The 22,972-nt window shown below is 37.1% G+C and overlaps 1 protein-coding gene across 4 annotated transcripts in view; it reads left to right on the plus strand.

The window, feature by feature from the left end:
* Positions 1–22,972, plus strand: part of Trp1 (translocation protein 1) — an 84,149-nt gene that overhangs the window by 30,424 nt on the left and 30,753 nt on the right. For 3 of the 4 annotated variants that reach the window (XM_071669775.1, XM_071669774.1, XM_071669776.1), the window contains exons 2-3: positions 15,378–15,501; positions 21,550–21,646. In XM_071669775.1, coding sequence (XP_071525876.1) covers positions 15,378–15,501; positions 21,550–21,646 — 221 coding nt within the window. Of the gene's footprint in view, positions 1–6,944; positions 7,002–15,377; positions 15,502–21,549; positions 21,647–22,972 lie in introns of all 4 variants that reach the window. The other variant, XM_071669773.1, reaches the window with a different exon arrangement.

Genomic DNA, 22,972 nt, shown 5'->3' on the forward strand with positions numbered 1-22,972 from the left:
AGGACAGTATGTGGTTTGAGGTGGTTTGATCGAGTAAGTAATGTAAGGGTAAGAGAGATGTGTGGTAATAAAAAGAGTGTGGTTAAGAGAGCAGAAGAGGGTATTTTGAAATGGTTTGGTCACATGGAGAGAATGAGTGAGGAAAGATTGACCAAGAGGATATATGTGTCAGAGGTGGAGGGAACGAGAAGTGGGAGACCAAATTGGAGGTGGAAAGATGGAGTGAAAAAGATTTTGAGTGATTGGGGCCTGAACATGCAGGAGAGTGAAAGGCGTGCAAGGAATAGAGTGAATTGAAATGATGTGGTATACCAGGGTCGACGTGCTGTCCGTGGATTGAACCAGGGCATGTGAAGCGTCTGGGGTAAACCATGGAAAGTTCTGTGGGGCCTGGATGTGGAAAGTGAGCTGTGGTTTCTGTGCATTATACATGACAGCTAGAGACTGAGTGTGAACAAAAGGGCCTTTGTTGTCTTTCCTAGCGCTACCTCGCACACATGAGGGGGGAAGGGGTTGGTTATTCCATGTGTGGCGAGGTGGCGATGGGAATGAATAGAGGCAGACAGTATGAATGATGTACATGAATCATGTAACTTCCCTCCCAATTGACTTGACCCTCAACCCTACTGTACCTAATAACATTGCTCTTATTCACATTTACTCTTAACTTTCTTCTTTCACACACTTTACCAAGCTCAGTCACCAGCTTCTGCAGTTTCTCACATGAATCAGCCACCAGCGTTGTATCATCAGCAAACAACAACTGACTCACTTCCCAAGCTCTCTCATCCCCAACAGACTGCATACTTGCCCCTCTTTCCAAGACTCTTGCATTCACCTCCCTAACAACCCCATCCATATACAAATTAAACAACCATGGAGACATCACACACCCCTGCCACAAACCTACATTCACTGAGAACCAATCACTTTCCTCTCTTCCTACATGTACACATGCCTTACATCCTCGATAAAAACTTTTCACTGCTTCTAACAACTTGCCTCCCACACCATATACTCTTAATACCTTCCACAGAGCATGTCTATCAACTCTATCATATGTCTTCTCCAGATCCATAAATAATACATACAAATCCATTTGGTTTTCTAAGTATTTCTCACATACATTCTTCAAAGCAAACACCTGATCCACACATCCTCTACCACTTCTGAAGCCACTCTGCTCTTCCCCAATCTGATGCTCTGTACATGCCTTCACCCTTTCAATCAATACCCTCCCATATAATTTACCAGGAATACTCAATAAACTTATACCTCTGTAATTTGAGCACTCACTCTTATCCCCTTTGCCTTTGTACAGTGGCACTATGCAAGCATTCTGCCAATCCTCAGGCACCTCACCATGAATCATACATTAAATAACTACCAGCCAGTCAACAATACAGTCACCCCCTTTTTTAATAAATTCCACTGCAATACCATCCAAACCTGCTGCCTTGCCAGCTTTCATCTTCCACAATGCTTTTACTACCTCTTCTCTGTTTACCAAATCATTTTCCCTAACCCTCTCACTTTGCACACCACCTCGACCAAAACACCCTATATGTGCCACCCTATCATGAAACACATTCAGCAAACCTTCAAAATACTCACACCATCTCCTTCTCACATCACTACTACTAGTTATCACCTCCCCATTAGCCCCCTTCACTGAAGTCCCCATTTGCTCCCTTGTCTTACGCACTTTACCTCCTTTCAAAACAACTGTATATACATGTACACATGTATATACATAAATGCCCATATGTGTATATATACGAACATATGCATTTCAACATATATATACATATATATACACAGACATATACATATATACAGATGTACATATTCATACTTGCTGCCTACATCCATTTTTGCAGCAACACTGCCACACACACACACACACACACACACACACCACCACCACCAAGGTAGCACCAGGAAAAGACAAAAAAAAGCCACATTCATTCACACTCAATATCTAACTTCATTCACACTCAATATCTAACTGTCTTGTGTAATACACCGAAACCACAGCTCCCTTTCGACATCCAGGCCTCACAGACCTTTCCATGGTTTACTCCAGATGCCCTAGTTCAATCCATTGACAGCACATTGACACCAGTATACCACATCGTTCCAGTTCACTCTATTCCTTGCACGCCTTTCACCTCCCTGTAAGTTCAGGCCCCGATCACTCAAAATCTTTTTCACTCCATCCTTCCACCTCCAATTTGGTCTCCCACTTCTCCTTGTTCCCGCCATCTCTGACACATATATCCTCTTTGTCAATCTTTTCTCACTCATTGTCTCCATGTGTCCAAACAATTTCAGCACACCCTCTTCTGCTCTCTCAACCACACTCTTTATATATATATATATATATATATATATATATATATATATATATATATATATATATATATGTATGTATGTATGTATGTATGTATGTATGTATGTATGTATGTATGTATGTATGTATGTATGTATGTATGTATGTATGTATGTATGTATGTATGTATGTATGTATGTATGTATGTATGTATGTATGTATGTATGTATGTATGTATGTATGTATGTATGTATGTATGTATGTATGTATGTATGTATGTATGTATGTATGTATGTATGTATGTATGTATGTATGTATGTATGTATGTATGTATGTATGTATGTATGTATGTATGTATGTATGTATGTATGTATGTATGTATGTATGTATGTATGTATGTATGTATGTATGTATGTATGTATGTATGTATGTATGTATGTATGTATGTATGTATGTATGTATGTATGTATGTATGTATGTATGTATGTATGTATGTATGTATGTATGTATGTATGTATGTATGTATGTATGTATGTATGTATGTATGTATGTATGTATGTATGTATGTATGTATGTATGTATGTATGTATGTATGTATGTATGTATGTATGTATGTATGTATGTATGTATGTATGTATGTATGTATGTATGTATGTATGTATGTATGTATGTATGTATGTATGTATGTATGTATGTATGTATGTATGTATGTATGTATGTATGTATGTATGTATGTATGTATGTATGTATGTATGTATGTATGTATGTATGTATGTATGTATGTATGTATGTATGTATGTATGTATGTATGTATGTATGTATGTATGTATGTATGTATGTATGTATGTATGTATGTATGTATGTATGTATGTATGTATGTATGTATGTATGTATGTATGTATGTATGTATGTATGTATGTATGTATGTATGTATGTATGTATGTATGTATGTATGTATGTATGTATGTATGTATGTATGTATGTATGTATGTATGTATGTATGTATGTATGTATGTATGTATGTATGTATGTATGTATGTATGTATGTATGTATGTATGTATGTATGTATGTATGTATGTATGTATGTATGTATGTATGTATGTATGTATGTATGTATGTATGTATGTATGTATGTATGTATGTATGTATGTATGTATGTATGTATGTATGTATGTATGTATGTATGTATGTATGTATGTATGTATGTATGTATGTATGTATGTATGTATGTATGTATGTATGTATGTATGTATGTATGTATGTATGTATGTATGTATGTATGTATGTATGTATGTATGTATGTATGTATGTATGTATGTATGTATGTATGTATGTATGTATGTATGTATGTATGTAGAAGAAAAAGGCAGGAGGTCAAGAGAAAGGTGCAAGAGGTGAAAAAGAGGGCAAATGAGAGTTGGGGTGAGAGAGTATCATTAAATTTTAGGGAGAATAAAAAGATGTTTTGGAAGGAGGTAAATAAAGTGCATAAGACAAGGGAACAAATGGGAACATCAGTGAAGGGGGCTAATGGAGAGGTGATAACAATTAGTGGCGATGTGAGAAGATGGAGTGAGTATTTTGAAGGTTTGTTGAGTGCATTTGATGATAGAGTGGCAGATATAGAGTGTTTTAGTCGAGGTGGTGTGCAAAGTGAGAGGGATAGGGAGAATTATTTGGTAAACAGAGTAGATGTAGCAAAAGCTTTGCAGAAGATGAAAGCCGGCAAGGCAGCGGGTTTGGATGATATTGCAGTGGAATTTATTAAAAAAGGGGGTGACTGTGTTGTTGACTGGTTGGTAAGGTTATTTAATGTATGTATTACTCATGGTGAGGTGCTTGCATAGTACCATTGTACAAAGGCCAAGGGGATTAAGGTGAGTGCTCAAATTACAGAGGTATAAGTTTGTATGTAGCATTTATGGATCTGGAGAAGGCATATGATAGAGTTGATAGAGATGCTCTGTGGAAGGTATTAAGAATATATAGTGTGGGAGGCAAGTTGTTAGAAGCAGTGAAAAGTTTTTATCAAGGATGTAAGGCATGTGTACGAGTAGGAAGAGAGGAAAGTGATTGGTTCTCAGTGAATGTCGGTTTGCGGCAGGGGTGTGTGATGTCTCCATAGTTGTTTAATTTGTTTATGGATGGGGTTGTTAGGGAGGTGAATGCAAGAGTTTTGGAGAGAGGGGCAAGTATGCAGCCTGTTGTGGATGAAAGAGCTTGGGAAGTGAGTCAGTTGTTCGCTGGTTATACAGCGCTGGTGGCTGATTTGGGTGAAAAACTGCAGAAACTGGTAACTGATTTTGGCACAGTTTGTGAAAGAAGAAAGCTGAGAGTAAATGTGAATAAGAGCTAGGTTATTAGGTACAGTAGGGTTGAGAGACAAGTAAACTGGGAGGTATGTTTGAATGGAGAAAAACTGGAGGAAGTGAAGTGTTTTAGATATCTGGGAGTGGATTTGGCAGTGGATGGAACCATGGAAGCGGAAGTGAGTCACAGGGTGGGGGAGGGCGAAAGTTCTGGGAGTGTTGAAAAATGTGTGGAAGGTGAGAACTTTATCTCGGAAAGCAAAAATGGGTATGTTTGAAGGAATAGTGGTTCCGACAATGTTATATGGTTGCAAGGCGTGGGCTATAGATGGAGTTGTGCGGAGGAGGGTGGATGTGTTGGAAATGAGATGTTTGAGGACAATTGTGGTGTGAGGTGGTTTGATTGAGTAAGTAATGAAAGGGTAAGAGAGATGTGTGGTAATAAAAAGAGTGTTGAGAGAGCAGAAGAGGGTGTTTTGAAATGGTTTGGTCACATGAAGAGAATGAGTGAGGAAAGATTGACCAAGAGGATATATGTGTCGGAGGTGGAGGGAACGAGGAGAAGTGGAGGTGGAAAGATGGAGTGAAAAAGGTTTTGAGTGATTGGGGCCTGAACATGCAGGAGGGTGAAAAGCGTGCAAGGAATAGAGTGAATTGGAACAATGTGGTATACTGGGGTCGACGTGCTGTCAATGGATTGAACCAGGGCATGTGAAGCGTCTGGGATAAGCCATGGAAAATTCTGTGGGGCCTGGATGTGGAAAGGGAGCTGTGGTTTCTGTGCATTATACATGATAGCTAGAGACTGAGTATGAACGAATGTGGCCTTTGATGTCTTTTCCTAGTGCTACCTTGCGCGTGTGTGGGGGGAGGGGATAATCGTTTCATGTGTGGTGGGGTGGTGATGGGAATGAATAAAGGCAGACAGTATGAATTATGTACATGTGTATATATGTGTATGTCTGTGTGTGTATATATATATATATATATATGTATACGTTGAGATGTATAGGTATGTATATGTGCGTGTGTGGATGTGTAAGTATATACATGTGTATGTGGGTGGGTTGGGCCATTCTTTCATCTGTTTCCTTGCGCTACCTTGCTAACGCGGGAGACAGCAACAAAGTATAATAAATAGATAAATGAATAAATTATTTGTGAAGGGGAGCTCATTTCAGTGTTACTGTTCTTTTATTAAAGTTTTTAGAGTAACTTTATGTAGAATAAAAGCTTAGACGATTACAGAAAATGTTATGGTATCATTCTTAACATAGTCTTAATGCTGATAAAGGAAAAACCATTAAAGATTTTGTACGTAGTATGTGTTAACATATAAAAGCCCCTAATACCTTTACTGTAATTACAGTGCTATGACAGTTTGGTCTAGACAGCTCATAGTACATACACCATGAAGCTAACATAAACCTGAAACCAGTTGATTTGGTAAAGTAAATGTTGTCACACTACTTTTTACATGGCTTTGGAATAGTGAATTTTATGTTGCCGTGGAAACTCCATCAATGGAGTTCCAGCAGCAAGTCTACTTATGTCAAGGTCATAGGTCTTATAATTAAAAGTTTATTACCCACCAGAGATGATTATCCAATGAAATATTAGGGGAACTACTGTTGATTTAGAAATTCATTTTTTATGTCATACATTGCTTTATTGTTGATGTATTGAAAATTATTTTGATGTACAGTGGTTAGATAGTGTATAGAAAGTGATGCATGCTGTTGGGAATTAACATAAGTAATTTGAAAAGTATAGTATTTGAATATTGATTCACATGATTTTATATGGAGCTAGATGCTACATATATTATGATTATTTCTTATTGGTGACTTGTTTGGATTGGGTTCAAGTTAGAATATGATTTTTTTTCAAGTCCCTGATAGTATATGCTTCACCAACTAACTGTATTTTGTAATTATATTCTTGTCAGAACAGTCTAGATGGTGATTAATGTAACTTTTGATATTTGTTATTCGAACATTTTAGATGAATCTCTGTATGTGTACTACACAAGAGTAGTCTTATATTTTCATATTCCATGGTTATATATATTCAACATTTTGGAAAATTGTTAGGCATGATAGTTGGTAATCCAATTTGCGGTACATAGTACCTTGATTATTTTGTTGGAGATCATTAGAGATCTGGCATTTTATTGTATAGATTCTATAAATTTCTCTATGTATAGCATATTTTTTTTTCTTTTTTTTTAGGAATTCTTTCATTTGTTTCTTAAATCATAGATAAAGACTCTTGAATATATTGTGACTTGATTTTATCACAGGATGACCAGGAACACACGGGTCCCTATATAAAGCGCTGCACGCCTGTCAAGAATGAGGTGATATCATGTGAAAAGTATTTCAGCCACTTGGGATTTTTTATGTTCTCTGTATACTTGTAGCATTTTGCCTGAATATCTCCTAAGCAGAGATATGTTCTTTACTGTTGGCTAAGCACAAGTCTTGGCTTCTGTGGCACGATGTGAATCTCGTCATCGCTGATTGTAATGAATTCTCTGTATTTTTTCGTGTGTTTAAAGAAAATTTTTTTTAATGTTTAGGAAAATGCTGATCTTTAACTAAATAAGAATTTTTGTTAATTATCTTCGCATGCCGCGTGTTATTGCTTGCCACCAGTTCTTGAAATGCGGTGTTGATTTCCAGCACATTAGATTACATTACTACCATTTGCAAGTGGTTAGATCTCATGAATTTTTTGCAGTACAGTATATCATGTAATTTTTTTTGTATTTCTTATTATAAGTTATTTCTTCAACCTAACTTAGAGTCAGACTTTATTTTTTGGAAAGCTTTTTTATTACTGTATTCCAAGGATCTTGTTATCCCCTGAGCTCTGAAATTTATGTTCGTATTTAAACATTTTTAATGGTAATGATAATATAGGGAGGGAGAGAGAATGACTATGTGTGCGTGTGTGAACACTTAATGTGATATGGGAAGAGATTTCTATATCATGAGGCCCCATCTCTTAAACTTTCTTTATTATCATGGATGTTTTATACTTGTTTATACTGTGTTTGTTTAAAGCTTCCTTGCATTGCCTTTTCCATCCATTTATCCACAAAGTTCTTAAGTATTTCTTCACACCCTTTTTAACTTTCTTTTCACCAGTTATTTTGAATTTTTGAAAATTATATTAACTTCATCATATCCACAGAAGTTCTTTTATTTTGTGATCATGTCATTCTTTTTTCCTCTTCTAACAGGGATAATTTCATGGCTGCTAGCCCTCCCATGTACCCATACTTCAGGTACAGATTTTGTTGCCTGCCACTGGACCTTTATCAGATTAGTGTCTCCTCAAGTAAAGTGCCCACATTGGTGTTGCATTTGGTTCAAATGTATGATCTAAATATTTTTTCTAATATCTCCATGTTCATACACTTATTGACAATTTTTTATGTTGACCTGTAAAATGATTTACCCCATGACAGTTCTCAGTCTTGATTTTGTGGGAAAAATTTAGGTAGTGCATCAACTCCAAAATCATTTTCACATATTGAGTTTTATAGTTTATTTGCCACAAGATGGTAATCAAATATGAACATTCATTCTCTGTCTCATCTTTGTCTTCATACATTCCTTTCTTTTTTTCTTTCTTTCATACTATTCCCCATTTCCCGTGTTAACGAGGTAGAGTTAAGAACAGAGGACTGGGCCTTTGAGGGAATATCCTCACCTGGCCCCCTTCTCTGTTCCTTCTTTTGGAAAATTAGAAAAAAAAAAACGGGAAGATTTCCAGCCCCCCGCTCCCTTCCCATTTAGTCGCCTTCTACGACATGCGGGGAATACATGGGAAGTATTCTTTCTCCCCTATCCCTGGGGATAGGGAGAAAGAAATTTATCTTGTTAATTTTTCCCAGCATTTTCTCTGACCACACCAGGAATGCATCATTGTTTCTTTTTAGTTTTCACAATTCAGCATATTCTTTACTTTTTTCATAAAGCTAGTATCAGCAAAAAAAATTTAGGTGAGGGTAGGTGTATGTTCTTGGGACTCCATCACTTGAACTTTGTATATAAACAAACAGTATTTTAACTTACGCACACTGCATTCGCAGTTTCATCATTGAGTATATTCCATTCATCTTCACTTCAAATATTGTACTGTAAAAGTATTTCTTTACATCTTTTCTAACAAGTTTCTCACATAGCTTTTTGCTATAACCTCTTTTTGCTTTTTGCATCTTTCATATACCTGTGCTTTGTTAATTAAGTTTCCCTTTATTTTTTTCTTTAATGTCAGATACTGTATCATATTTGATGCCCTCTGGACCCTCTCTGTTAGAACTTATGTTTCTTTGTATGATGACTACATGTAAGAGGCATATTGCAATTTAGGTTAGATATGTAATTAGTGTCTTGTACATTACATTACTGACATGTTGTACTTAAGCGCAATTTTTATATCAACTGGCAGTTAATGTGCCTCCTTAACAGTTTTCCTGACATGATGTTTTAGTAATAAATTGGGTACTACTTTAACTTCCAAGTCCATTTTTGCAGACAGATTCATGTAGCTTTTTCCTGCCAGATTTCATTCATATCAAGTTATACCATATCACATCTTTATTATTTTGTATTTGCTTGAATTTATGTTCAGCAACACTTTATCTGACCAGCTCTTGGGCTTGTTTGTTTCTTTGTTAGTTAATGCAATACTGGTCATTCTGAGCTTGAAGTCTTATGAATTTAGCATCATTCACAAACTTGTTCAAACTTGAATCCAGTCCTTCTTGTAAGTTATTAACACATGAAAATTGGCATCAGCCCTGCAGCACAACCACTGGTTGCCCTTACACACTTAAAAAAAAAGTTCCTTGAACTTTTGTCCTCTGTTCAACTCCATAGAGATGATATGTGATACACTGAAGGATGCCTGCCTGAAAATCCAACTTTCTTATCAACCCTTTGTGTGAGACAGTTTGTCATTTGCCTTTTGGCAGTCTAAGATCACACGTGAGTCCTTTTAGCCATTTTTGATGGTCAGCAGAGCTCATTATATTGTAAAAGTTGAGTATTTGTTATGCCTGACTTCTTTGCTTACTTGGGTAATTCTCCTTTGCAGGTAATCTTCCATTTGCTTTCTAATTAGCTGTCCCAGTATTTTACAGGCCATGTGTCAGAAATGCTGGTCTTTAGTTCTGTGTTCACAGTTTTTTTTTTCCTTTTTCAGAAATAAGCATATTTGTTGTCTTACACTCCTTTGTCATTAAACCCTCTGCATATTATTTTTCCACAACCTTCTATTTGGCTTGTCATGTGTCTCTGTTTACTCCTAGAGTTAAAATTATGGGATTTTGTCAGGGCTATGCACATTTTATGGATTAAGTTCCCTAAGCAGCCTGTTTTTTCTTTTTTGATAGTTTCATTGCTTTCCAAATCTGCCCCTCCCTTCCAAAGCATTAGTGTTAAGGGCATCTTACCTTCCACTGTGAATAAACTTAGAACTTTACTACTTGTTTTTTGCATATATAATCATCCTCAACAATCCTTGCAACTGAATCCTTCAACCCAGACAGATGTTCTTTAACTAACATTTTACTCCTGATAAGTGTATAAAACTGTTTTAGATGTATACTGTCTTTGTCTGCATTATTTTTTCAAAGTTACACTGTATCCCTGTCCTTAGCATTATTTGATCCACTAATTCTTATCCAGCCTCAAAAGTTCTTCTCTTATTATTAAAGGTATTATTTATTTTTGCATTCCATTGGATCCAGTATAACTGATCTATGTGTTTCCTCATTTATGGTGACATTGTTTTTAGTGAAATTCTTTCCCCTTCAAAACTATTCCCAAAACCATTCTTGTTCATCCCTGATTTGGGCCGTATCTTTTCTGTTTATTCAAAATCATAATCCATATATTTTTGTGGATAGTTGCCTTAGTTTCAGCATCATATTATTATCACATTAACTTTTTTGGGGGCATTATTGCTCAAATATTGCCCTCCTTTGGCCTTTATCTCTTAGTAATCTTCATCTTTTCCATGTGAATTATATTTCCAACGGAATTCTAGTTATTTTGCTTTAGTCCATCTTTACACATTTCAGTTCACTTTGGTGATGTTCTCTTCTATTTTCTGTAGCTCTTAGCACAAACACAATTGTATACCTTACTTTTTGAAACTTTTTTGGTTATTCTATAGCAGTATTGCTTTTTGTAAGATGAATGATAAATTAGAACACTGATAACTCTTCTCACCTTTGCAGGTTTATCATCATACGTGTATCATTCATTCAGCATTCATTTTGAATTCATTTGTACATCTCATCCCATAAATAGCAGTATTGCCTCATCGGGTCATTAGGACATGCACAAAAAAGTCCTTTTTTCCACTGTGTATGTCAGTTTTATAAAAATAGTATACTTTCCTCAGTGTTGATGTGGGAGGATATTGAGTGGCTAGGGGAGGTCCTGTGAAAGCAGTTTTGATGTTTCTTAAGTCCTTTTTTCCATTACAAATATATTTTTTAGTTTTTAATGTAATTCGAAAAACTAGTGTACTTTACTCAAAGTTGGTGAGGGAGGATGTTGAGTGGCAAAGGGAGGTCCTATGAAGGTGGCTTTGTTGGTCCTTATCTGTGTAATTATACAGTGATTGTGGAATATTTCGTGGGGAATAGCATTATACAAATGATCAGCCACATTATACAGTTTATGATTTCTAGTTGTGATGCCACACTGCATACTGTGTACTTCATTGACACCATACTAAAGTCCCCCTTTTTTTTATGAATTTATTATGCCCAAGAGGCAATATACCTAGTAACAGAGCCATAAGGCCAAATGTTGTATACAGTGGCCCTCGTGTTTCACAGAGCATGTTGTAGCAGTACATACATACAAACATACATACATGCATACATACATTCAGCACACTCACACTGGTAGAGGAGCTTATATGTACATATACAGTTAACATCCACCAAAACGTGGATGACTTGCAAGAATTGTGTCTAAATTATTTTCTGTGAGTATATATTTACAAACATGAATTAAGTCGTCACTGTGGGAACAAGTCTTTAACAGCAGAGCATTCAAGGCAACAATGGTGAAGAGTGTTGGCATTGGGATGGTTACACAATTTACAAGTGGAGTATTGGCCAGTTTGGCAGGTGTATCAGGTAGAGGATGTGCCTCTACTGCTAAAGTCCCAGCAGGGAAGGAACTAGAAAATGAAATAAATATAAAAGGTGTTTGAGTCATAATAGATGAAAAACAAATTAAAAGAGCATACTGATATGGTAGTACTGTTGAGCCAAGTAATGAGTGGCATGATAATGAGAACTTTCACCTCTAAAGACAGAAAGCCAGTGTTGAAAATGTTCATTGTATATACAATAAGAACATTTTTTAACTATTTTGTTGTATTGTCCTCAACCAAACAAATGGAAAGATATAAGCTTGGGAGAATCCAGGAAGACTACAAGAGGAATGGAGAAATTAGAACACCAGAGCTACCATGAAAGATCAAAAGAATTGTAAGTATACAGCCTTGAAAGAAGTAAAAGATGTGTGGTAATCTATGCATGACAGCTGACAGAGGGACAGAAACTAATGTATTAGAACGACATGCCATACAATTGAGAAAATCTGCTTGTATGTGCTGACACCAACTGGAATGCAATAAGATTATATGAGTGACAAGAAAGTTTGAAAGACTTCTAAGTTTGAAATCAGGAGTATGTCTGAAGTGAATATTGAAACTTTCAAAAGAAAACTATATTTGATGGCTAAAAAAGTGATGGATCAGCCAAGAGGTGATGATTATGGACAGAAAGTGATAACAGAGGAAACAGCATCATAATCCAAGCAAAATATGTAGTGAGCTCTTCACACTAGCCCTGCCTCAGGCAAAATCTTGTTGTTACTTGTGGTTTGGTAGGTAGGGTCTCTTTTCCTCTCTGCAGGTACTAGTTTTGTTGTCAGGTTTCATTTCTCCCCTATACTATATTTCAGAAAACCTACCATTATTTTCTTTTCTTCAAGTGTTTGTAGTTTGAGATCATCATTTCTTTCATTTATTCATTTTATTACTGGCTACGTTCTCAGTATATTTTCTTAGGCCTTCTTCAGCAGTTATCTTTCATCTTCTCAGTTAGAAAAGGTCCAGTACAGTATGTTGAGAAAGATGCCATAATTAAGAATATTAATCTGTGAGAATTGTATGGAAGTCTTGAAACTGATCTCATTGGTGATGAAGGGAGGCAAAATAACCACTTCTATCATATTTCCTGAATGCCACTATTTTTGTTGTCATTGTTGTTCAAAACATTATTGGTCGATTATGTCACAGCTAAGATAATTTTAGCTTGTTTGAAACTGGTACCAGAGCATCATTTCATACACCAGTGCTAAATGTGCTCCTATCATAATTTGATAACCTTTCATCCGGCATAGGTTCAACCATATCTCGGCATTATCTCCTCTTCATATTTACAGTGATTTCCTTTTTTGCATAACTTACCAAATTCTGCTATGCTGTCTGTCTCTTGTTTCTTGATTCCACAGTTGACATTGCAATATCTTTATGTAGTTGAATTACATGTTTACCTATTATTTTTTTTTTAGATATAGTAAAACTTACATATTTATAGCAGTCGTCAGCCAAAAAATTTAAGTATCTGTAAGTTTACCTCATATTTTGAATTCTGATGGAGATTAACCTTTCTAATATGGACTTTGATTAAATTCTTTTTGGAGTGGTTTATTGAAGGTGATAAACCTATATTTTTGCAGATTTAAAACTACTTAAAATCTTGTTATGCTAGGAAAAACATGTAATTTGAAAGCTAAATGGCTCCTAATCTTAGCTTCATTTCTCCTTAATGAGGTCTACCCTTGTTAATGGTGGTGTTACATTTGCTTTCAGTTTCCCAGTATTCAGGGATGGCATCATTGATAAGAAGGTTTGCTGAGGTAGGGGCCTCAGAATGACAGCCAGCAGCTTTTTACCCATGAATAACTGTTAATCACCACGTCTTGGCTTTGGATGGAATTTAGGTCCTTTGGGTGTAGGATATAGACTTAACAGAGAGTTGTGGATGCAGATTGTTAACACAGTTTTGATAATGTTATGTTGGGTGAAGGCATTTGATATGAAAAGCAAAACTGAAGCATTGAAAATGAAAATGACAGACTTTAGCTACCTTTGTATGTTGCCCATTAATTACTAGGAAGGAATTAAGGTTTTGGGCATTATTGCATGAAAGCTAGAGACTGAGTGTGAACGAATGGGGCCTTTGTTGTCTTTTCCTAGTGCTACCTCACACACATGAGGGGGGAGGGGGATGGTATTCCATGTGTGGCGAAGTGGCGATGGGAATGAATAAGGGCAGACAGTGTGAATTGTGTGCATGGGTATATATGTATGTGTCTGTGTGTATATATATGTGTACATTGAGATGTATAGGTATGTATATTTGCGTGTGTGGACGTGTATGTATATACATTGTGTATGGGGGTGGGTTGGGCCATTTCTTTCATCTGTTTCCTTGTGCTACCTCGCAAACGTGGGAGACAGCGACAAAGCAAAATAAATAAAAATAGTAGATTAAAACAGGATAGGTTTGAGATTGTCTGAATATGGAAGATCCAGAGGAAGTGGAGTGCTATAGGTTTCCATGAACAAACATATCAGTGAATAGAATGATGGGGTTGAAGTGACTCATGGTGTGCAAGATGAGTATAAGGTTCTCAATACAGTGATTACAGCAGTGTTTGTGAAAGGACAGGTCAATAACTCTAGAGGGAATGGTGAGTATATTTGAAGGCACTGTAGTCAGAATAGTGTCACATGGATGCAAGTTTTAAGTTTTGAATATAATGGAAAGGAAGAGGATGGATCTTCTGGAAATTAAATGCCTGAGATGTAAGGCAATTTGATTGTGTAGGAAATTATTTTGTCAGAAAGAGGTGTTGTGATAAGCATAATCTGATTGATTTTGCTGAAATTGTTTAGGATTATTAACAGATGAGTGCAGAGAGACTAACAAAGAAGATCTTTGTGTGGGAATTGGAGGGATCAAGAGGGTTATGGAAGAAGAGTGTAGAATATTTTGTGGTATTGGGGCCAGAATATTTAGGAGGATGAGAGGTGTGTGTTGGATTGAAAAAATAGAAAAATGTGGTATATGTGGAGGGGGACCTTCTTTTAATAGGCAGAAAGTTCTGCGGTATATGAAGTTGTTAAAGTGAATAGAGTCAAGTGTGGGGTATGGCTGTGACTGGTAGACACTGGCTTTGGTGGATTATACATGGCTTCAGCATGGATGTGTGCAAATAAGGCCATTGCTTTTGTTCCTGTTTCTATGAAGGAAAAGTAGGAAAAGCAATTAGGTATAAGAAAGAAATTTTTTTTGATATATTGAATTATTTTCCATGAAATTTGCTCAGTCAAGATGCTGACAGTTCATGTGATTTGCTGTAACACCTTTTTGCTTTTCATAACATATTTGTTGTTTTGTCATCCCTTTCATTAATTTGGTTCTGTTCCAAATGAGTTAATTGAATCTAGGTTCTGTTGGTTTGATGTGAAAAATATTTTTTACTAGAAAAATTTAAACGACTAAGTTCTCGTGTACAGTACCACATTCATCTTTTATGTTTATTATGTATATACAACCTCTCAGTATATATGCACACAGTATGTAAGTGTTGGTGATAGATAAAAGTGACTTGCATTACAGGACATTCCCATCCCTGTGGAGGAGAAGCCCACAAAGCAGGAGTATTCAGTGGCTACCTACTTGAAGAAGAATTGTCCGACTAAAAAAACAAAATTCCTCAACCACCAGGTTAACTATTTCTATGGTAAGTTATTTTATAATGAAGGATAAGAAAGAGAGATATCTTGTTGGTTGATGATCGTGGTTTTAGACGATTGAGAGAGAGAGAGAGACAGACAGACAAAGAGAAATGGATGAAGGCATGTGATATTTTGTATTTGTGATCAAACAATTGTTCAGTATGACAAGGTAGTATTAGGGGTGTTGGGCTTACATCTCTTAAGCCTCTTTTCAGTATCGTACAACAATTTGTGATTAAAACATTTTTTCATTTTGTGTTTCTTGAACATGTTCCATTTGTTCACCTCACTATCACTGTAAAATCATTTCTTCACATTTTTTTATTATTATATTATGATCTTTTGTGGTTCCATTCATGTTTCCTTTTGAAATTACAATCAATATCTTTGCTGTCAAATCAGTTAAGTTTATAGGTTTCTTGTTTCTCTGCTTCCTTTCATCTAATATATGCAGATCCATGGCTGCTTTCCTCTCCCTATAATTCAGCTTGATTGGCACTCGTGTACCCTGCATTGCATGGGTCCAGAATGCACTGCTTCACCCATGCACATTTTGTGTTTTAACATCAGTCACCTAGCCACACACAAACCATCACTTCAACCTAAACCCCATCAGTTAGCCTTACACTCACACCACCAAGCCCACACTCCCATCATCTTGCCTCATTATCCAGCACCTTGTCCCCACCTCTTCATCCCATGCCCTTACTCCTTAGCCCAATCACCTAGCCTGACATCCTTTTTCCTGTTTCTTCACTTGTATCACATAGTGTAATATCCTTGTCTCTTTTGTTCCTAGTTTAACATACCCGTCACTTACATTCCCATTTAGTAACCTAGTACTACACATCATTTGCCTCCATGTCCCCATCACCTAATTCCACACTCTGTCACATGTTCCAACACATCAACTAGCCCCACGTCACATTGCTTAGTCCAAATCCCCACCACTTTGATCCACGACCCCATCACTTAGACCCAGACTGTAGACCCACACCCTCATTTCCTAATTTTACACTTCCATCAACTGTTATTGATTCTTTACTCCGTAGCACCATATCCTCATCAATTAGCCCCATACCTCATAAATTTGTACAACGTTGCCATCACCTAACTTCACACCCCATTTGTTTGTACGAAATCCTCATCACCTAGCTCCACACCTGTATCACCTACTGTCTAAAATGAGACTGAAGAATTTACAATAGATTTTACAGTGCTTCAAAAATGCAAGATTATTATCTTCCATTGTTAACAAGGGAAGACATTTGCCCTCAGCAAACTGTGGGCACTAGGCCGGAGTTGGCCCCTACCATGCTAAACCTGATCCCAGTATTACTTATTGGTATGTTTTGAATGTATTTGATCCAGCCATTTTGTGTCAGTTCAATATGTTAGCTTGTCATTGTGTGTGTGCTTATCTGTCTTTCTCTGATTTTTGTGAATCTCTGAAGTATAACAGACAGTCTCCTAATTCACCTTGCTTATCATCAGGCAACCCTATGCCCTTTCTTCCCTCCCTTTAGTGCCCCATTCTCAGTATCCCCCTCACCAAGCTCACACACATTTCTTTTGACACACATGTATTTGGCTAGCACCTACACTCTTCATGCATTTTTGTGAAAAATATGTACAGTATACTGTGTTTCATATTTTAGATAATGTTTTCACTGTTTGATGCAGTATTTTGTGGAAGCAGAAGCTTATGAATGTGTTTAGTGATTGTCTGAACAAAGATGCATTGTTTCCTTGTATATTATGCAGTAAAATTCTAAATATTTAGTTGATTGCAAAGCCACTCTTCCAGATGGGTTTTTTCATAGTTGTTACAGATAACTGGGACCTAAGTGTACACTTTTTTCCTTGGCTTGATAGAAAAAAAAATTGTTTGGGGGGACTGAAGGAGATGCCTGGAAAATATCTTTGTTTTGATGATGATGATGATGATGGGATGAAAATAACCACAAGGATTTACAGGGCAGTCATATTGCTATCACAGATTGGAGAAAAAAAATATTAAAAATATTAAATTCAAAGGCCAAAGAAAGTGTAGATATACGATAGAAGGAATTGGGTTACAGAATAAAGTTGTTTAAGAAACAGTATCTGTTGTGTGAGGATATGGTGGGGGACAGCTTTGAATGCTTTGTTATGGCTACTGCCATGAGTACTCTTAAGAAAGGGTGCTGTGGTAGGTTGAAGCCATTGTGGATATCGTGTCTGTGCTTGGCGTTTAGCATGTTGGAGTGGTTGGTATCTGGTGCCATGTTTTATAGGTGAGAGGGATGTCTTGTTTGATTCTGTTATGCATCAATTTTTCACTGGGTATGGGTGCTGAGGTTAGAATGATACAGGATGTTACTTGATGAGGGAGATGGATGGTGTAGAGGGTTTAGAATTATTTATTTTGTTGGCAAGTTTTCTGGTGTTCTTGGTTCTGATGTTTACCCAGGAGTGGTTGAAGATATCTGTTAGTGCTTGGATTGTTAATGGGCCATTATGTTTTATGTGCAATTTTTTTCTGTTGTCAGAGTGTGTAGTAGGTCTTCTTTGTTTAAACAGAATCACATGAATCACAAGGTGAATGGTGGGTATGCAGTTGTTTTGAAGTGCATGGATTTTGTGTAGGTTTCTCATGACTGTTTTGTTCGGCAGCGAGGTTAGTTTGTGGCTGATTTTGAGAAGTTTACAGTGTATGTCCTGTGGACCCATCTATTGGATTTGGTTGGGTTCAATAGTATTCGAAGAGCCTCATAAAGATAAAAGGGACTTCTGTGGCAGGAAGTAAGCAAGTAATTATGTACAGAGAGGTGTTACTGGCCTCTTTTTGCCTGTGGTCATGCTATGAGTGAAAAGTCTTCTTCAGCAAGGCTTTATCATCATTTAATAACAAAAGGGCATACAGTTTCATTGAAGAACTCACTCCAAAGGAGTCCATCATTTTCTGTTACTGGAAGTAGTGTTACCTTGAAACTCCAGGAGGTCATGTAAAAGGGCCCTTTCAGGAAAGGTCCTGGGGTAGTAGGAAACAACAGATGTATGAAAAAACTTATATATTACAGGGGGCTCTTGGAGAATGACAAGTTTTGTTCTTGTTGATATGTCTTTATAGCAGAATGTTGTTATATGATGTAACCCATGTTATAAGCGGGCCACATTCCAGACCAAAAAATTTCCCAAATCTAATTCTCGTGTATGGACTGTACCTGAAGCAGCTTATCATCAGTATACAATACTCGTTCATGATGTAGATGAGGCATTTTGATTTAGCACCTGCTGCCATTTCACTGGTAAATCAGACAATATTTAATGATGATTCTTGAGAATACTGGTGATGAGGGACTGAGTTAGGTTGTGGTGTAGTGGGATGGAGGTGGCATGAATGATTTTTCAAGCCTTCCAAAGCAAGCTTATCCAAAATATATTCAGAGGATAAGCAGTGTTTTATCACATCTTGCCTATTGGCTGCATATATGCATATCTCCATAAATGGCAGAGAGAAAATTTATCAGACACAAAGCAGAATAATGCAACCAGTAATGGTACAAGGGTTGATAGTTCCCCAGACAGTTTTGCATTAGCACCCTAGAAACCAGCTGTTCTGCAGGGATGCATTTAAGAATTTATTCCCTGTTCATTTATTGAAGACACAGTCAAGTTGACCTTTCCCTCTTTCTCAGTGCATTTTATCTTGGTGAAACAGGTTAGTGTAAAGAATAGAGCACGTGCTTTGTTTAGGTAGGGAGGTAGGTAGTATTTGGTTGGCAGCCACTGATCAAGAAGATACATTACTAGTACTGCGTGCCGATACTGGGTATCGGGAGGGTTATTGACAGGTGCATAGTGAGCCAGCACTTGAGTGGTTGTCACATTGCCCTCTTCTGACCCAGGTAGCTGTCTTTTTTTTCTGCCTCGTCCACATGTGGACTAATGGCATTCTGTCCACTAACATGCAATCTCTCCTTGTCACACATAACACTTGACAACACTTAACTCTCAGCTCATTCTTCATGACTCTAGATTCTCCTGTGGTGAGTGCTATGCATTAGTCCTGCCTTCTGGCAAACTGGAAGGAACAGTGGAAAGAAGTAGTAGGTAGGAGCATTAGGTAATAGTCAGTAGGAACTGCGCTAGACTTGCCTTCTGCCAGTGGTGAGGCACTAAAAACTAAGAAGCAGCATGTAGTTTACTAGTTGTGGCAACTCTTGCCATGGCCACCTCCTTGAGGGAGTTTCAGAAGAGAACAGGCATCAGAGATATATATAGATAGGTACATAGACGATATTATTAAATTGTGATGCAACAACTACATTAGTGGTATGACACTGATGTTTGGATTGACAAGCATTTTTGGATGATCCATGGATAGAGGATGATGAGCCCATCCTCAGTTGCCATTTGAAAAAGGTGTGGAGTTTCCAGTTTAATGAAGCACAGCAAGTATTGAATTCCATTGTTTTCCTTTTTAACTGCAGACTGAGTTTGTAACTTACTGATTTGTGTGCAACAGTTGGCACAGAACACTTTTATCAAGAGATCCACTAGTGTGAGGAGATTGGTTATTCTTGATTAGTGTTTGAGATCATGATACTAGATGCTTAGTTATCATAGACAGTTGGAAATGGAGAAGGTGAAATCATACAGTGAGGTTCTGAAGACTATAGTAGCTGCTGTGTTGATAGAAAGGGCAACCCAGGCAACTGTCAGTCACAGATTAAAGCATTACCATCAATTAAAACAACATAGCAGGTTGATGTGTCACTATAGCAGCTGCAGCCACACATTGTCTATTTATGGCACCTCCTCCTTCCCTCAAACAGCTAAGTCTCCCTCCTCCATTCAGCTTTCCCTCTTAAAATCACCTTTTCCCTTTAAGAATCAAGTCTACAGAGATTTATGGAAGCCTAATTAATTTCTTATTTGTTTTTGTCTCTTTTCTTTCATCAAAGATGGCCTTTGATTGGAATTATTTGTGTCATTTTAGTCACTATAAGAAAGTGGTATCGGGCAGCAAACAAGATCCCTGGAATAATAGGAAGTTTGAATATCATTATTGTGGAAAGATAAACTCAGGGTTGGGCAATATGCACCGACTAATTACGAAAGAACATGCTGTAAGAAGCCTTCTCATTACTCAAGACGGACAAATTTCAGTACTGTTTACCCTTGATGTAAATATAAGGTGGAGAAATCAGAAACAAAAAGCAGTAGTGCCCCTTAGGGATAGAGGGACCATGAATTGAGCAAGTATACAAGAACTGTGCAGGTTTTTCATTGTTCCTCTCAGGATTGTTATCCTGTGCAACCAAGAGCAAGGAGGAGCTTCACACCTGGTGTTAGGAAGTGCCCATCAACACATTGGACTTTTTTCTTATTGCTTTGTGTGATGAATTGTATTGTCTCAGTACAGTAAAGAGAACTTATGCTTTAGTAGACACCTGCAGTAACCATTCATTTATGGGCTACAATGTATTTATCACCAAAAGCATTTGAACTTACTTTTTTTCTCTGGGGTGAGTGATAATGGAATAGATTTAGTCTACGAGGGAAAGTGAACTTTGAAAGTGCTGCACGTTATTTATTGAGAATGATGCAGTAAGTGGGAATTGTATAGAAAGAGTACACAGATGGATACATAGATAACAGTAGCTGCTGTTTGGCATTTGCTCCCTATATGTCAGCCAGATGTGTCCACACAGTTTACACCTAATTGCTGTAGATTGATCCAGAATAAATGGAAAAGGTAAATGGTATTTTATGTAGCCTTGACTAACCTAAAACATTTGAAAGACTTTTCCCTGAACCTGTAGTGTAATACTGTTATCCCATCTCTTTTTATGCTTAGTTTTTTTCATCAAATTTTTTTCTTGGATATTGTGTATGTGATTAGTCATGTGGATTTCATTTCTTTGCATCTTTCAGTAACTTTTCAGTTTTACTGACAATGAACAGCTTTAATAGAAAAGGGATGTGATGTCTTGAGTGCAACACATAGTTTTTCCTGACTTTACATTAATTCTTCATAATATTCATGCACCATTATATGTTTTCAGCTAACAGGGCTGTTGACATACTTCTGGACTCACCATGGGCCACGGGCAAGGACATATTATTCACCGATCGTCAGTCTGTCGTGGACTTCTGTAACAAGTAAAGATAATCTTGTTTGTCATCACCATTCCGTTATTTCTTTTTCGAATGAACCTTGTAATAAGGATTGTAACAGCCTAGCTCTACACTAAACAGCTAACATTGCTCTTTTAAGAGTTCACTGTTAAACTGTAATAGACCATGACTTTACTTTTGTAGCAGCTCAAGGCTACACTCTGTGACAGATTAAGCCTTGTATCTATTTAAACCTAGCAGTACATACTGTAAAGGCAGAAACAATAAGTATTTTACTTTGACACTTCATTACCCCAGTAAAACTACCAATTTTTACATCATTGTAGCCCAACTTTTCAAGTTAACAAGTTAATACTACACACTTGTAACAGATCATCACTTTGCCCTTGCAATTCCCCAGTGTTCTTCTGGGAACAGAACATATCATCCCTATCCTGGCACTGGACTGTACACTGTAATAGGCAAAGCTTACTTTCTGTTGAAACCTAGCACTGCAAATTGCAGTGGCTCCACAACATACACCATAACAATCCAGTAGTGCTCACTATATCTCCATAAGACCACATAATCTTGCACTTCAAGATTGAACACAGTTAAAGCCTAGTATTGTATATTGTAACCAGGGGTACACATAGTGAAACATTCTAACCTCAATCATTGTAACAGTTCATCCCTCCACATTGTGATAGTCCAACACTGTGGCTGTCTAGCTCTCTAAGCCTTATTAGACCAATATTGCTCTCTCTAGTCGCTCAGCACTGCTCACCATATCTTGTCAACACTATACCCAGCAACAGTCTAACAACACAAATTATGATAATCTAATGCTGCATTTTTTAATGTACACCAACAGTATGCATAATGGTAATCCAGCACTGCACATTTTAACATCCCAGCAGTGCACTTTATAATAAGCCCAGAACTGCATACTGTGACAGTGACACAGCTCACTGTAAGAGCTCAGCATTATTCACCATAATATTCCAACACTACCCACATTAACAGCCCAGTGTTGCACACGATTTACAGCATAACATTGTAACTGCTCAGCAACACATGTAAGAGCTCTTTAAGATTTTCAGTATTAGTCCGTTGGCATTTACTTTAACAACCTTCATTACACTTTATAAGAAACACTCTTCAGCATAATGTGCATTTTGCCATAACCAACGGTAAAATTCCAGCATTGTTTACTGCGGTAGCACTGTAATGGTAATAACTCATCATAGCTCAATTGTAGGAATGCTTGCGTGTCTTTTTATGTTTACCTATTTGTGCATTATTTGGATGGAATTTTTACACGTGGTCCCACTTCTTTCCCTGTTTTTGTATGTCTTTCTTGAACTTAAT

This window comes from Panulirus ornatus, chromosome 14, assembly GCF_036320965.1.
Source record: "Panulirus ornatus isolate Po-2019 chromosome 14, ASM3632096v1, whole genome shotgun sequence".
Classification (NCBI taxonomy): domain Eukaryota; kingdom Metazoa; phylum Arthropoda; class Malacostraca; order Decapoda; family Palinuridae; genus Panulirus; species Panulirus ornatus.